At 40.2% G+C, this 15,869-nt stretch overlaps 2 protein-coding genes across 4 annotated transcripts in view; one reads left to right on the forward strand and one right to left on the reverse strand.

The window, feature by feature from the left end:
* Positions 1–2,206: 2,206 nt before the first annotated feature.
* On the reverse strand, positions 2,207–3,781 carry MED7 (mediator complex subunit 7). Of its 3 annotated transcripts, none has more exons than XM_083799045.1 (2): positions 3,629–3,781; positions 2,207–3,180 (listed from the first exon to the last, which is right to left on the reverse strand). In XM_083799045.1, exon 2 carries the CDS (start codon positions 3,159–3,161, stop codon positions 2,469–2,471), a length of 693 nt encoding a protein of 230 aa, XP_083655171.1. In that variant the 5' UTR covers positions 3,162–3,180; positions 3,629–3,781; the 3' UTR covers positions 2,207–2,468. The 3 variants fall into 3 exon arrangements, with proteins under 3 accessions (XP_083655171.1, XP_083655173.1, XP_083655172.1); XM_083799047.1 differs by lacking the exon at positions 3,629–3,781 and adding an exon at positions 3,398–3,622; XM_083799046.1 differs by lacking the exon at positions 3,629–3,781 and adding an exon at positions 3,278–3,622.
* A 9,816-nt stretch (positions 3,782–13,597) lies between these two features.
* The window catches only part of ITK (IL2 inducible T cell kinase), a 31,109-nt gene continuing 28,837 nt past the window's right edge, over positions 13,598–15,869 (forward strand). The window contains exon 1 of the mRNA XM_083799028.1: positions 13,598–14,247. Coding sequence (XP_083655154.1) covers positions 14,077–14,247 — 171 coding nt within the window. The 5' untranslated portion in view covers positions 13,598–14,076. The remainder of the gene's footprint in view (positions 14,248–15,869) is intronic.

The raw sequence follows: 15,869 nt of genomic DNA on the forward strand, positions 1-15,869 counted from the left end.
GTGTGTTTGATCTCCAGCCAACAAATGTTCTTTGCTGCAGCAGATAATCTACCTTACACCCTTTTATACAGACTAAAGTAAGTTGCAAGGAATTACTTTTCATAAATAACAAGCAGCAGAAGTGCTTCCAAAAACATACCCTCACAATAAGGCTAGGCCTTATCAGAACCGACACAGCCATCTGGGACTGACTACCTTACATGCAAGCAGTCACTGAAGTAACAGTTTCTTTCAGTAGAAAGGAGGAAAAACCAAGGACAAAAGTAGTCAAGGGCAGATGAACACCAGCAGTAAACCTGAGAGAGGAAGCTGAGAAAAAAGAGGGAGAAATGGCCATTTTTGTTACAAAGTGGATAGAAGCAGAGTTAGGTCTCTGTGTAAGAAAACGCTTCCTCTTTGGTCTTTTTTTTTTTCTTTTTTTTCTAGGGAAATAGAACACTGCAGTCAGCTGTTACGAGAATTGTTCTGATCATTACCAGCAGTATCCTGAAACTGCTCTGCAAGGGTGGAAAAGGCAGGGCGACCTGACCCTGGCAGAAGGCTGGGGACTGAGCTCACCCCAGCCACGTCAGGATGGGGTTCAGCACCAGCTGAACAACTCCTGGTGGCTCAGCACGCGACCAACATCAACCAAGAGCACAGCGCAAGTCCCCTCTGCCAGCTACCTCTAATAGTGAGGGGATCATGACATTCAAAACACTTCAGGTTGTTTTCACTTTCCAAAAAGTGTTCACAAACATGATCCCCATTTACCTCAATGTTTTCCCAGAAAAAAATTCATTACAATTGTTAATTACTGCTAGGACCCAGCTTGTAGAGTATTTTGAAACTAGACCCAGGTACTGTGTGACTTTGTTTAAAAAAAAAAAATATTGAGCATCTAACAGCTTTTTGAATGGCCGAGTTGAAACACCTGTGTTAAGCTAGTTCCACAGCACATGACCACTTATCCAGGATGCACTGAATCTATTACTTCCTTCCACTCCAAAAAAATTGCAAAGTAGATATCCAACCAATTCCTCTGACTTGTGATTGTTTTAGCTACCTACAAACAACATAATTTAGATCTAGTCCAGGGAGAAGGAAGGAAAGAGTAGTGTTTGTATAGAGGACAGATATGTTAACTTTGTAAAGCTGTACATTTCTCAAAAACATGCTTCCATTTCTTATTACTCATATTACACGTACTTAAATTAGCGGGTGAGATCCTCCAGTGAGTCACCTATTTGCATCAGTTCATTCCATCTTCATCTGCGCTGAGTTCAGTTCCCACCACCCAACAGCTAAGTTCTGTCTGCCCATTTAAATAAATATGTATTTCTAAAAATAACTGAATTATCCAATAAAAGAGACATAGCTTGCAAGATCACTGTGTAAAACTGAGTTTGAATGAGTTCCCTCACCCATGAAATCTGTTTACTTTTTTAGCTGTATACTCTGGAAAACATACAGGGTTGCATGGCAAAAAGACAGAAGTAGGATTTCCCCAACAGGACGGGTTGGGTAAAGAAGCCACTTCCTCATTACAAAATCCTCATTTCCCTTAAATAAACTACAGTTTTATTTAAACATGGATGATACAGCTTCCACTTGACAGAATATTTCAAGGATCTTTCGAACTTAAAGTTCTCAATTAGTGTAAAGGCTAATTACCCAATCAGACTCTCCTTCAAGAAAAATGCTCAGCTGGGCATACAGCCCACCTGAAAGGCAAATGCAAAGCATCCACACTGCAAAATTATTTACTTCATACACATTTATCAGCTATGCAGGAAACAAAAAGTTAGTCTAAGCGTCAACAGAAAGTAGGCATTTCTGTACTTTCAAGACTGGTTATAATTTATATCCAACAAAATTAAAAATATATAATTTTAATCCATTTAATTGTTTAGATTCCTGACAGCATCTCTGTAAGAGAAATTACACTGCATTACATATATAAAAAAGCAATTCTTAAGTTGTCTTAAATACAGTTATATACTAAAAAGCTAGAAAAGAATGTATTTCTCAGACTTGCCACTGATTTCATTTTTAATATCAAATTATACATTCCTGAAAAGACCCACTGAAAGTGTAAACAGCCATTATGTATTTGGAATGGTGGAATTGTCAGTTTCAATTTCTGTCAGTCAGATCCCTTGCTTCCATATCTTAAAGCAATTAAAAAAAAAAAGCACACCCAAAAAGGCTGCAAACAACAAATGGATATAAGTCAGAAAAAATAACTTTAATATGTGGCTTCCACATCACATGAATCATTTAACAAAAAGCACACTTTTTTTTTTAAACAATACACACACAGTTCACAAAATATTAAACATTTTCATCTGCTTAATCACTCACAACCTCCCCCCAACAGGTGCACTATAAATGCTTTGACTGCTTGTATAACAGGAAAACAAAACGTAACATAGACCCTCAGAATCTATTCTGCTTCTCCTTGTAGTGAGCTAATGGAAGAAGCTTTTTCATGTCATTTCATCAATAATGCTACACATAGCTGCATCTTTGTCTAAAACCTGATCTCTCTTGCAACCAGAACGCTCTCTCTGTTTTTCACTCTGTCCAATGCAGTTGTTGCCATCATCAGTGTCCATTGGTTCTGTTTTCACTCGCAGTCCTCCCTCTGAGTGAGGCAGGTCATCAGGCAAAGAAGCCAGGCAGTTCTGAATCATCTCCACAACTCGCTCTAAATGCTTCTGAAATCGTTCTGCAGTTTCCAAACGCTGACGTTTCTGCACTTCCATCATGACTCGCAAGGTCTCCCTAGCTTGGTGAGGACGGTACTCATTTATAAGATGATGCACATGAACAAAGAGCAGTTTCAAGTCCTCCAGTTTCTCTTCTCGCTTTATACTCCCTGGACTCCTTATCAAGATATCCAAGAGATCCAGAAAGTTGACCAGGATAGACATATTAAGCTTTCTTAATTCCTTCTTGTGATCAAACTGCATAGGATGCAAGCGTTCAATACCCTGGCTTTCCAAGGGTCGGATAATTAGATCATCACACTGAAACTGATTACCAAACATCATGTAACTGTCTTTCACAGGCGGAGGCGGCTTTGGTGCCAGGCCTTTACGGATATTTTCATCAGTATATTCTTTTATATATTGCATTGGAGGCGGAGGAAGAGCACTCACTTGCTGGGGCTCACCCATTTTTGCCAGATGAAAGTACCTAGGGAATGCCAAAGAAATACATGTTATACAGACTGCGTAACAAACCTATAATATAAATAAAGGTACTGTGTGAGGGCTACGTTGAGGCAACGCACCAAGCAGAATCTGTCTCGGTGTGGATAACACACGGAGCTCCCCAATAAACCCATGTTAGCTCTTCACTGAGATATACTCCCACCACAACTACCCTCACGAGAGGCACATCAAGCACTCGCCTCTCAGCCCGCGCAGCGCCAGCCTGCACACAGCGCAGCCACAGGAAGAGGGGGGACAGCCCTTCCCTGGCCACGGCCCGACTCAGGAAGGCGGGGAGCGGCAGCAAACAGCCACCGGGAGGCAGGCCCGGCCCGCAGGGCAGGGGGCGGCCTCCACACCACAGCCCCGGCCGGGCCCTGACAGGCCCCGAGGCGGCGGCGGGACGGAGCTGCCCGGCCGTTTGCCCTCACCTGCGCGCCGCGCTCCCCTCAGCCTTCCGCCAGCACCGCGCTTCCGCCGGCACCCCCTTTTGTTCCCCCTCCCAATTGGCTTGCCGAGCGAGGGCTGGGAGAGCGGCGCGCTCTGATTGGTTGTTCCGAACGCCGGTCTGAAGTTTGCTCCATTCAGAGGCAGCGCTCTCTCGGGAGGCGGTGCCGATCGGTGCCTGGGGCGGGGCGTCGCCATGGAGGGGGCGCCATGTTGGGGGCTCGAGTGGCTTCCGTAGGCCTGAGATCCCCTCAGAACTTAGGTGTGCACCGACTGGTGCTTGGTGGCTGCCACCCCAAAGCAGCCGGGACTGCTTGGAAGGAAAATACTTAGACTGCGATCTCCAACAGAATTCTGAGACTTTAACCACTAAATTATGTGGTGGTCGTACATAGTGCTTCCATGCGTCAGAAACTTGGGTGTCATCCCTGGTCACGAAATAAAAGCATTTGCCTGGAAAGTGTTTGCAGTGTTCCTTTATCTAAACATCCAAGCCTGAGTACATAAAGGCTGTCACAAACAGCTGGGCTCCAGTGGTTTTCTTTTATTTTCGTTCCACGAAGAGCTGAAGGAAAAAAATGTGGATTTATGTTTTCCACTTTGTGGGTCTTGGGCAGCGGGGCTCGCTGGCATTGCCTCTGCAGGAATTTCTCCCTGAAATGGCCAACTGAAGAAGAGGAGGTTTTGACACCTGGGCATTTATATTCTGTTCCTTCTCTTCCTCGGCAGGTGGCAGTAATATCCTTGGTTTTGCAGGAACCTGTTGTGTATACATGCAGTATCTTTTACAGAGTTTCTTTTCAAGATCACTGGGGGAAAAAAAAAAAAAAAGATTATTTTATTATCCCTTTGGATCCTGCCAATTATTTATAAAACAATGCAAAGAAACTTCAGAATTGTTAATTTGACTAGAAAACCTGAAAACATTTGCTGCTTACATTTTACTGATTATCTGAATGTTGAAATAGTCCGAACCAGAAAACACTCTACAGCTGAGGCAGGCCTGATGATGAGTGCAACCCCTTGGCATCAAAAGAGTCTGGCAAACTATATTTTGGCAGAAATGAACCCCGTTGTGACATTCATGATTTAGCGAGAAGGACAGTGTCTGTCATGTGGGAAGGAAGGGTGGTCTTCAGTGAACTTACTGAAGAAATCTCTCCCATTATGAAGGTTGATGCCCTTATTCTTTGGAAGTGCTGTATTAGTATTTACACATATTCAAAGATAATCGCTGATGACTTCAGTTACCTAGTCAAGTATCTGTTGATTACTCAGTCTGAGTTAAAGGTTTGTTCCTTGATTTTTTTCTGTATTCACAGACTGATGTCATCAGTGTGGTTATAGTTTAGTATGTATCTACATGCATATACGCATGGATATGGCCTATGTCGTGTTTACAGATATAGACCCAAGGATTTCTTGGGTAACTGGGCCTCAATTTAGGCATGTTGTCCAAAGGAGGATATTCTTGCCATTTGGAAATGACTTACAGTTTTGATTTAGGAAAAACTGACACTAAGTTGGTTTGGGCGCAATCTGCATTTGTCAATAATCTCTAGACTTCCAGATCCGATGTTGTCTAATACCTGAAGCAATGTCTTCACACTTTCTATCCTGGATGTCAATACTTCTGCTTAAAATGTGAAACAAAGCTCTTTACATTAAGGATTTTGTGGTGCCCCAAGACGTGAATTAATCTAGTGTTCTTTTCAGGAACAGATCCATAATGACTGAAATGTGATGAGCATTGAGTAGTGTAAGCTCTGAATGGATTGTTCAGACTCAGGAGTTTGAGTACAGAAAGCTCTTATTCTTTGTGCATAAATATCCTAAAGGCCAGCCATGCTGGGCAACACAATGCAGAAGTAACAAAACAGTATGACATGGTTTGGCCATGTTGCTTTCTGTTTTCAGCACTTCAGCACTGTATCTGGGGAAACCAACCTTCTGAAATGTATGATATGTGCTAGTATGTAACTTGTTAGTAAAAGCCACCTTTAAGAAAACTGGTCATTTGGTTCCCAAATAAATACATACTTAAATAATAATAATATTTAAAAAAAAAAAAGTTAAAGAATGAAGAAGTTTAAAAAGTTGCCACCATTCACCACTTTCCTATCATAGCTATGGAACTTATGGCCTCCATAGACTGACGGGATCCTTTGGATGTAATGCTTTGAGCTGGGACTCTGGTAGTCTCTCATGCCACAAGCTTGCTGTTTGGCATATACCAGTCATTCAAACTTTCCATATTAAGCCACAAGGTCCTTTGGGCTTAGCAGGAAGATTTAAGAAACCTTTAATCTTCACTCATAACATCAGAATACTCTACCACATTGCTTCTTTCATCAGTTTGTGATCTTGTCAGTTGAGAAGCTAAACAGTTCGGAGCAGAAAATCACGTACCATCAGCAAGGGGGGATCCAAGATGACTTATCTTTTTTTTTTCCTGTTTTTGTTTTTGTTTGTTTTGTTGTTTATTGTTCCCATATGGTGGTGGTTTCTAAACACTACTTCAATGCATACAAATAATCATTTTGAAGAAGGGAAAGTGTTCCAGGATGAAGATACAGATCTAACCAAGACACATAAATATGGAACTGAGAACATGGTTTCAGATGCAGGCAAGGGTGTGGTTCCGTGCTGCAACTAAACAGTTTGCTGATTTGGAAAGAGGAGTTCTCATTCCTTCACCTTTCATCTTGGTTCTCCTCTCCTTTCTTCCTTCACTGCTCCTCCAGTCTCCGTTTCTGGCTGTACAACGTTTCCTTCTCATTGTTGGAATGAGACAGGAATGGGAAAATGAGACAATGTCTTCATCAGTGTAAAACACTGGATTGCAAAGTAAATCGATGCAACTCCATACCCCACAGAAAATATGACTGTAATTTTTCTGGATTATGTTTTCTGCTCTTCTCTTAAGTAGACTCACTGTGCTATCCAGTATCAGAGCTAGCTTTTAAGTGAGGAGAAAACACAGGCAGAAGGAAGGGAGGAGTTCAAGGAGATGGTGAGGGGAAGGGTTCTCCTCTCTGTGGCAGCAGCTGTCAGTTTGTCAGATCATCTTGGTACTACAGACAAGGAATAAAAAAGTACCACCTCCAGAGAGGCACGAGAAAACCCAGTAGTAGGAGGTGATAACCTGCCTCTGGTTTTGTTGGACTTTCCAGACTTTGATTTCACATTCTTTTAACAAGAGCTGAGCTTGATTCTCGGCTGCCTTGCACTCTGTGAACTGTACAGCAAGGCTGTAAAATTCAGTGACTTCAAGAAGTGGAAGATAGTGGGGAACCAAGCACTTGTTTTTCACGTGATCTTGATCTTCTTGAGTCATTTTCCCAGTCTGTATGTAGCAGCCAACAAATGAAAGAAGAAAAAAGGTTTTGATTCTCATTCTTGGTAGCATGGCTGATTCTCAGCAGGCCCATGAATGACCCTTTCTAGCATATGGGGAGCCACTAACATTTCCTCTACAGTGCTTCCAAATGAGAAATTAAGAACGATGGTGGGTGTCATGCATAGCACTCTACAATTTGCTTTCTGCTGCATTTCAGCTCTTTCTAAAATGAAGATGCTGTCCAGTACAAGTCCACCACTGATAATACAGCTCAATTACTACAGCATCTCCATATTGTAAATTGTAGGAATGAACCTGGACACTGCTTTGAGAAATGGTGAGTCGGTTCAGGGATGTTATCTGCCTCAAAGACAGAAGACCTTGATTTATTGCTATAGTTAATTTTTTTTTTTCTTTGTAACTAATTTTAGGCAAATTGGCATGTTTCATTATCAGCCATTTCCATTCTTTTAATTCAGCAGCAGTGTGTAAAGTGTGTGCTACTGAAGCATGCTAAGTTATCTTAGCAGAATTTCGAGTCCAAGCAGTGGATGAGCACAGTAAATACAAACCCCATTTTCATGCATGGTCTTATAACAACTCTGCTCCCTTCTATGCTGGAACGTATTTCTTCGATTTTTTATTACTACTGCAATTTAAGTAGTAAATAAAAGGGTTTTGTGTGTGTGTTTGTTTTCTAAGTAGTCTGAAAAATAACCCCAAAATGAAACTCAGTTCTAGTTGCTTGTTTTGTTTAGGTTGTGTTGCATCTTATAGCTTAGTTAAGCAACGAGCTCAGGAATTTCCTTTTTGGTGATTGTTACAGGCTTTGTTGCAGGATATACCAGGGAGGAGGGGAATAGAAAGGGAGACAGTTGGGGGTGAAGGGGACTTAAGCTTTATGTCTCCATCTGCTGTGGTTAATTCCCATCTCCATATCTCCCGCTGTGGCTTTGGGAATTAATGAATTTGCAATGCAGTGCTGTGTTGCCTTTTCTTTCTGACTCCTCAGACTAAAACATCAGCTGCAGCCTATGTGTGCATTTATAAATGTAGGAGAGAAGTTTAGTGTTCCTCCCATGTAGAAATCGGGACACACCATTCTTCAATTCACAAGCCAAACTGCTATTTGCTATACAACTTATTAACACAGGTATGTGAATAGATTCAAACCTCAGCGGAGTCTGAACAGTTATTTAACCATGAAACAGATATCTTACTACTTGTTCATAAATTGACATGGCTCAAAATCCAGGCATATTTTGTTGGAATTAGCCAGCATTCTTTCCTATGCTCATACTCATAATGTTTCTGGAAACAACCCTCCTACCTGATGATTAAGTCAGATATTAATGCTGGGTCTTTACATGGTCACGAGTCTGTGGTGACTGCCTATTCTACCTTGTAAATGAAAATGTCTCCAAAACTGTGTCTGTATGGCATAAAGAAGTACTCCCCATACAGCCGTCAGCAGCTTGGGTAGCTGTAAGCAGGTCATGCTGTCAGAATAAACCGCAGGACTTGAAGTACTGCAGATTTGCCAGCAGTGTAAGTCTTGCCTTTGTCTTCAGAAGAAAATAGTAAGGGACAGCAACCCCAATAGGCAGGCACTAACAAAAGGGCCTGGAGCAAATTCCCAGTTTGGATAAGACACAGTGCGACTGGGTTTTTCTTTCTGCATTTTTGCCTAAGAGAGAGCAGCTGAGCAAAGAATCATTTGTACCTGTATCACAGAAGAACCTGTCCTAACCCTGTGCAAGATCGCTGGTATAAAACAAGTTCTCTGTGGTCCTGCCAACATCAGTAAGCCCGGGAGTGATTTGCTCCAGGCATTCAGTTCATGGATTGCTCACTACATCCTCCTAGCAGATGCTCAGAACAAGGCATCTACTTTCCAAGGGCTCCTGAATGGTTCACAGAAGAATCTTGCTCTGGTTCTACCAGAGCAGCTCCCTTGGGAGTCACTGGGAGCAATGTGAGCACATTCAAAGGTACAGTTGTAAGACTCAGGAGAAAGCTAGATGCATCTGGCTCATAAAGACCAGGCTAATTCTTTCCTTTTTCTGCAGCTTTCTGTCTGGTTCTTTGGGTCTACTGGAGACATCTTTGTTGGGGGAATAATGAACTGCCAAAGAAGCAAGACAGCTGAGCAACCTAAATAGAGTTTCTCACACTCACTAAAAAAGCTAAGTAGCAAAATGGACTGAATTATGGAAGCTTCGAAGTTGAGTGATAATCATCATATTGAACAGCTAGTGAAAAGGAAGAGCTGGCACCCAGACAGAAAGTCTGTCCCAAATATTACACGTTAAAAGTATACAGGTTGTCTTGTGAGAGTGAAGATGTAGTTGCTGCTTTCCGCTCTGCTTTTTACAAAAACAAAAACTATCTATATTTAACTTTATAAATTTCTCTGCTGCCTGTAGGACATAAGCATTGGTATCAGAGCAGGATGTGCGGGTGGGGAGATTTCCACAGTCTACAGTAATAAAAGTGTGAACTGCATAATCTGGGTAAATCCCCTATGAAAAATCCAATCCCTAAAATAACATTTTTAGAGCAGAAATAGAGCAGTTGCAGGAGGTAGCAAGGGATGAACAAAGGTGATTAAAAGAAAAAAAAAAAAAAAAAGGAGGCCGCTGAAGCCACAGTTGATAAGAATAACTTTGTCGGTAACCTCAATTTGCCAAGCAGAGAGAAGTATTTAATGCACACAGCAAATCAAACTTAAATCTTAAAAAAAAAAAAAAGAAAATATTTCTTTTTTTTTTCTTACATATGAATGAAACGTGTGAAAGGGGGCACGTTAGCAGACTTTATAAAGCACATACATAGAGAACATACCTAAAAAACGAATTAGGTTATCTCCTCATTTACAGGATATACTACAGTGGTTTTAAGATACTTAGGACAGTTCTATTTAATTCCTTTCCATTAAATATACAAAATTTCCATGCCATGCAATATACAGTGGTGCAAAAAGCCTTGAACAAAAGGAGTGTGCTCATACTATCAGTGTACTCCTGCACCGACATACAAGATCAGGTTCCAGCAGTGAGGTATCTGCATTAGTGGGACATTTCAGCTGACCCACAAAGTCTTTTCAGGAAGCTGTCTAGTTTTTATCTAGAGTCTACAGACTTGTCTGCACTTCTTCCATCTCTGAAGCCAACTTGGTCCTAGCCAAGTTGGGTATATCTACCTAACCATATATATCTTCTGCTCCACTGTAGGTGGGTCCTGAATCCCTTAAATGACTGAGTCTTTGCTTAAATGAAGATAAACCTTTAGTGATAAACCTTTCAGTCACCAGGAGGATGATGACATATGGTTTACATCTACACTTAATGTCTTGCAAGCAACAAAGACTTTTCTAAAAAATATACAAGGCATCATAGTCTTTGAAATTAAATACAATTCATATACACATAAACAGGTTAATGTCTCGTAAATGTGTAACTAAATATAAATCTTAGGCTGTGTATATTTGTATATACATGTCAACCTGGCCTTAAAATCATTAGACTTGGAGTGCATTCATATTCTGGTTTTGGCTTGCTACACTCAAAGGTTTGCACGCTTACCACACATGGTTTTGGGGATTGAAGTGAAAAAGGAACATGAAGGTGTAGGTCTGTAGCAAGAGTGGATACAAAAATACCTCAGTCCCTACCTCCTTCCCTAATTCAACAGAGAAGAGCCACCAGCTGACAAAGACACTGCAAAACAGGTAACTGCTCTCACTGATATCAACTATTGTGTCTATGTCAATGACATACAAATCTGTATGTGTTGACTTGTTTGCTTCTTTCCATTCATTCATTTTTATTTTTTTTTCCCCTTTGTCTAATATCTCAATTGGGCATCCTCAGCTTGAATTCACCATGGAAAACTCAGGATGGCTAATCCTGAGTTTTCCTGCCAGTTATGCTGACATAGCTAGGAGATACTCTCTCTAGGCCAAAGTTCATGATTATTTTCTTATAACAGTTTCTTTCTTCCTACGCATACTTTCTATCAGATCTGCAATGTCTCTTCTGGAGGTCAGCCTGTCCAATTCTTCCACGTTCAGAGCCAAATCTCATTCGGGCCTTCATTGTCCCTTGGCTTGACCCGCAGCACCTTCCTGTCAGACCTCCTCCAACACATTGCATCATACCATGCTTACACCAAATAAACATAGTTGCCAAGGCCCGTTATCTGAACATTTGATCAAATCGCTCCCCTCTTCATACCCCTCTACTAACTCATTTCCTATCTCATGAAGAAATCAAGCTGTCTGCCACTATGTTCAAAGAATTATATAGCTCTGCCCCCACTACATGCCACCCCTGCTGAATCTATTCTCCCCCCACATCCTCTTGCCTCCAGCACCGTTGCTCCCTTGAGGCCTACTTGCTGGCTTCTCACTTCTTTGCTGTCCTGTAGGCCTTGCTTCTTCTGCAGAGCTGCAAGGTCACACCCTCAAATTGCTATTTATATTCAATTTTCTGAAAATACAACATGTAAGTCTTTGCTAACAGACTGCAAACCTATTTGGCACAAACTAGGAAAGCTTTTCAGAAAGTCCTTAACATGCTGCAGTCAATGAAACTAGGAAGAGTACTATAGCCCTAAAGAAGTGCTCATAGCTACAAATGCAATGGCATTACAAAGTATGGTTATAAAACCATCTGTACTGGCACAAATCAAGCAATGCCATTGAAATCCATTCCTTTTTTGGCTTTCACTGATGCTAGCAGAATAAAGTCTGTACAGTTTATCAGGGTACTCTACAGCCAATGTTTTTATCAGTTATAAAAAAGGATCTCTGGACATTATTTTAACCAGCAAATTTGCAAGGACAAGGAAAGTTATGCGCACACAAAAGTAGTCCTCTATTTTAGGGATGCATGCACCTAAATTAGGTCTGGAAATGTCTGAATGGCTGCTGTTTATATGGAGTGCAATTTTACAGAACTCACACCAGACTGTTGTTTTTTATATGTATGCATTACATAAGGCATGCTGTTTCCTAGAAGAATTGGGAAGTTAGGCCCCAGTATTGATCCTAGTCTACGAACAGGTATGAAATCCTCCTAGGCAGCAATGATGAGTTTTCAGGAGACTGCAGACTTGTGTCATCTTTCTTGTTCAACCACAAGGGTTCCTTGGAACTCAGTCACTACCCAGAAATGAAACATCGCTTCACTAGACTTGCGTGCAATGGTTCAACCCATGCTGTAGCTCTTCTTCTGCAAGACCACCAGAAAGGGGTATACGTAGGGGCGTACTGCACAACAGCTCGCTTTTCTCCATTTCTGTTCCATGATACAGCGTGACCTTTAGCAAATTCTCTATCGGACCTATGTATCAAATGCTATCTTTAAATTGTATTTTTATGGTACATATTGGTTCTGGCATTGAACAAAATTGATAAGGAGCTTCTGAGGATCCCTAGAACATTCTGCCTAAAGAAATGCTTAATATAGCATCAAACAGCAAAGAAGCAATTTGTTACCTGGTGGGTTTGTTGGGGTTTTTTTTGGTTTGCTTTGCCTTTTCTTTTCTTGGAGACTAATAACCAGTACATTCTATTGAGAAATACAGTTCCTAAGTGTGTATCCAAGATTTTTTTTCCCACACAAACTGAATTTAAAATAATAAAAATTAAATAAAAATAAAAATAAAAATAAAAATAAAAATAAAAATAAAATAAAATAAAATAAAATAAATAAAATAAAATAAAATAAAATAAAATAAAATAAAATAAAATAAAATAAAATAAAATAAAATAAAATAAAATAAAATAAAATAAAATAAAATAATCTTTTTAGGATTTTGCAAAGAGCTCTAAAAATACATCAGGATTAGGAAGGCCTTTACTTATGCCCTAATGCTACTGTAAACTAAAGCCAAAAGTCAGCACTGGTAAATGACTACAATAGCTTTCAAAAATGCCTAGTTGATGAAAATATTTGTCTTGTAGTTTCCCCACATCCCACTAGACCCCATGTCTCTAATCCTCAGTAGCTTCAACAACACAATTAGGCATCACTAATAAACACATATAATATTAAAAATGAAAGGGCAGAAGAAAATGAAATGCATTTCATTTAAAACAGTGCTGTTGTACTGAGCGCATTGGTGCAAATTCTTTATTATTATTATTATTATTATTATTATTATTATTATATATTTAGCCTGGTGCAAACTACCCTGAATGGTGCCCTGAAGTCCTGACGAAACCAGTTGCATTTGTTTCAGTGTTTGTGCTCGCTTTGCTGCTGATTACAGGGGTCTTGATTGCATCTGCAGAAGGCAGGTTATGCCTGTGGTGTCTGGAACATCCATCCACAGACTAATTAGAGAGCACCTGAAGCAGACAATAATCAGTGAATAGTAACACATGACAATTAATTAGTTATCATTTATTGTAGCCATTTGTTTTCTGTTTAAATGTCTAATGACTACAAATATTTAGCAATTCTTATACAAGTAAATCCTGGTTATCATTTTTCATTTAGATAGTATGCTCAGTGGCTGCCTTTTGCTTTTGCTTGCGGAGTAGGAACTTTCGTGTTATGTGGCAAATTTCCTCGGAACACTTTGTATGAAATCACTGAGACACAAAGTCAACTGTTAAATACTCTAAATGGGAAGGCACCATTCCTTCAATAACGAATATGGATACATGACCTACTTCTAAGAGGACCAGAGACACTCATCCTATACATCCATTGTGTGTGCATTTATAACTGTATTTACTAAATGGGCAAGTAGGAGACAGATGCTTCATCATGCCACGCCCCTTTAGTTAATCCTTAATCATTGACTTACATTTATCGAATGTCCCTCAAGTGTTATTTTTTCCACAACATTTGCCCTACAGTATATTTCGCATGTGCTGTTCGTTTTATGACTTCAGAGAGGATGTGGTTATGGTTTGACAGAAAGGAAGCTTTGCTGTAGATGGGAAGATAAAGCTCAAAGTACCTACGCTGCCTTTTGAACACCTTTTTTTTTTTAAAAAAAAAAAAAAAAGAAACTTAACTGCCTTCCTTACTGTGTCTCTTTCTTGGACGGGTGCTCAGCTCACAGGGCAGGCATCCCATGTCCCAGGAGAGGATCATTCTTGGCCCAGCCATGAATAACTGTGTGCTCCTGGAGGAACAGCTGATCAAAAAGTCCCAGCAGAAGAGAAGGACTTCGCCCTCCAACTTTAAAGTGCGCTTCTTTGTCTTAACCAAATCTAAGCTGGCTTACTATGAACATCGCCATGGGGTATGTCAGCCATTTTCTTTGTCATAATATAATAACAGAGGGAAGGATTAACTCTTTCTTAAACTTTATTAACTTAACATTTCTGGGTTTTATTTTAGCACCACTCACCGAAATTTTTAGAGTGGTCAAATGGGTCCTTACAAGCCTCTGGTCAGTGAGCATTCGGTGGGATATGGGGGAATAACACTAACTTGTTACCTTATAGAAAGTATATAATTTTGTCGTAGGAATTTAGCATGATCTGTTAAAATCGATGTGTTTGACGGCTGCATGAGCCCATGCCTGGCTGCCTGCATGGGTACAGGAGTGACCTACAGTGGGGCATTGCAGAGACTAAACGTGTATCTTAGCCACAACTAGCCACATGTCTTTGCTCTCCTTTTCTTTAGGGCAACAGACTGGTGGTTGGTAGACTAGTCTTACAATTCAGAACAAATTCAGCTGCCATTCAGGTCTACTCTTCCAAGTTAGCTTCAAAGGGATGTGATGATGAGATCCATGGCCTTGGATCCAGACTAGGCCTTGTTTCCCCAGGCTTGCATTCCCTAATTTGCAAAATATGAAGAAAATTAAAAGTCAATCTGTGCACCACATTGTGTTAAGTGTTCTAGTGAAGAGAGGATTATTTCCCTCTTCTGTTTAGCTGGATGTTTGCTGAGCCTCATCACGGCTGTAAATAATATTGCTTGTTTTCTTCTCAGTCACTTAACATGCTGTTAATCCATTAGGTTTACGCGCTATTATTGTACACAGACCAGTGCTGGGGATCTTGTTGTCTTGCTATCCAGTGTTGGCACCTTCAGATCATCTGATCTGATCTTGTTTAGAAAAAGAAAATGAAGTTAAAACTGAACCCAGCAAGAAAAGCAAGGTATAATGTGTCCTTGTATGGTGTCATTCCCCCATTGAAATTGTATACCAGCTTCAAGCCTTAACAGTCATTTTTACTTGTAAGCTATTTCTCTGAAATGTGCTCAAAAAAAGGTTTCTTGCTTTTATTTTATAGCCAGTGTTATTCTTACCTTCATATTTAAATAGGAAAATATTTATTGCTGCCCAGTGTGTCTGTATTTAGTTTGAGAGTCTATTTGACTGCTATCCAAGCTATCTTTCAGAAGTCATTATTTTAAGATTTTAAATTCTATTATAACTATTCAGTTGATTAATCTGGTTAAAATTTTCAAAAGCTTCATCCAAGTGATTCTGCTGTAGGCATTTACAGAAATTTTCAGACCTAGGTTTTTTTTGGTGCTTGCTGAGTCTTGATGGACTTGAGAGGGACTCAACATACACTTTGCCTAGATAGCTTTGTGCAATCACGCTAGGTGTTTGCTTCTTTAGTCACTTAATTAGTTTGGAAAATCTGACTTGGTGACTTTCAGTGGGGCATATATTTCATATGCAACATGACTGTCTTTGGAAATTTTATCCCCTAGTCTTCCTAAAGGTCAATTAGGCCACTCGAGAACATCTTAAAATACCTCTGAAGTAACCATTTAAGAAGCTTTCAAAGGCACGTTAGTACACTACACATGCAAAATCTGAATGGACACCAAGTGACAGCTGACAAATACCTTTGTACATATGTGTATACATATGCACAGATGAGGTATTTCTGAAAA

The sequence above is a fragment of the Anser anser genome (assembly GCF_964211835.1).
Source record: "Anser anser genome assembly, chromosome: 14".
Taxonomy (NCBI): domain Eukaryota; kingdom Metazoa; phylum Chordata; class Aves; order Anseriformes; family Anatidae; genus Anser; species Anser anser.

Excerpts from the sequence above, each read along its gene's own strand:
- MED7 (XM_083799045.1), bottom strand. The coding sequence starts at position 3,161 with ATGGGTGAGCCCCAGCAAGTGAGTGCTCTTCCTCCGCCTCCAATGCAA.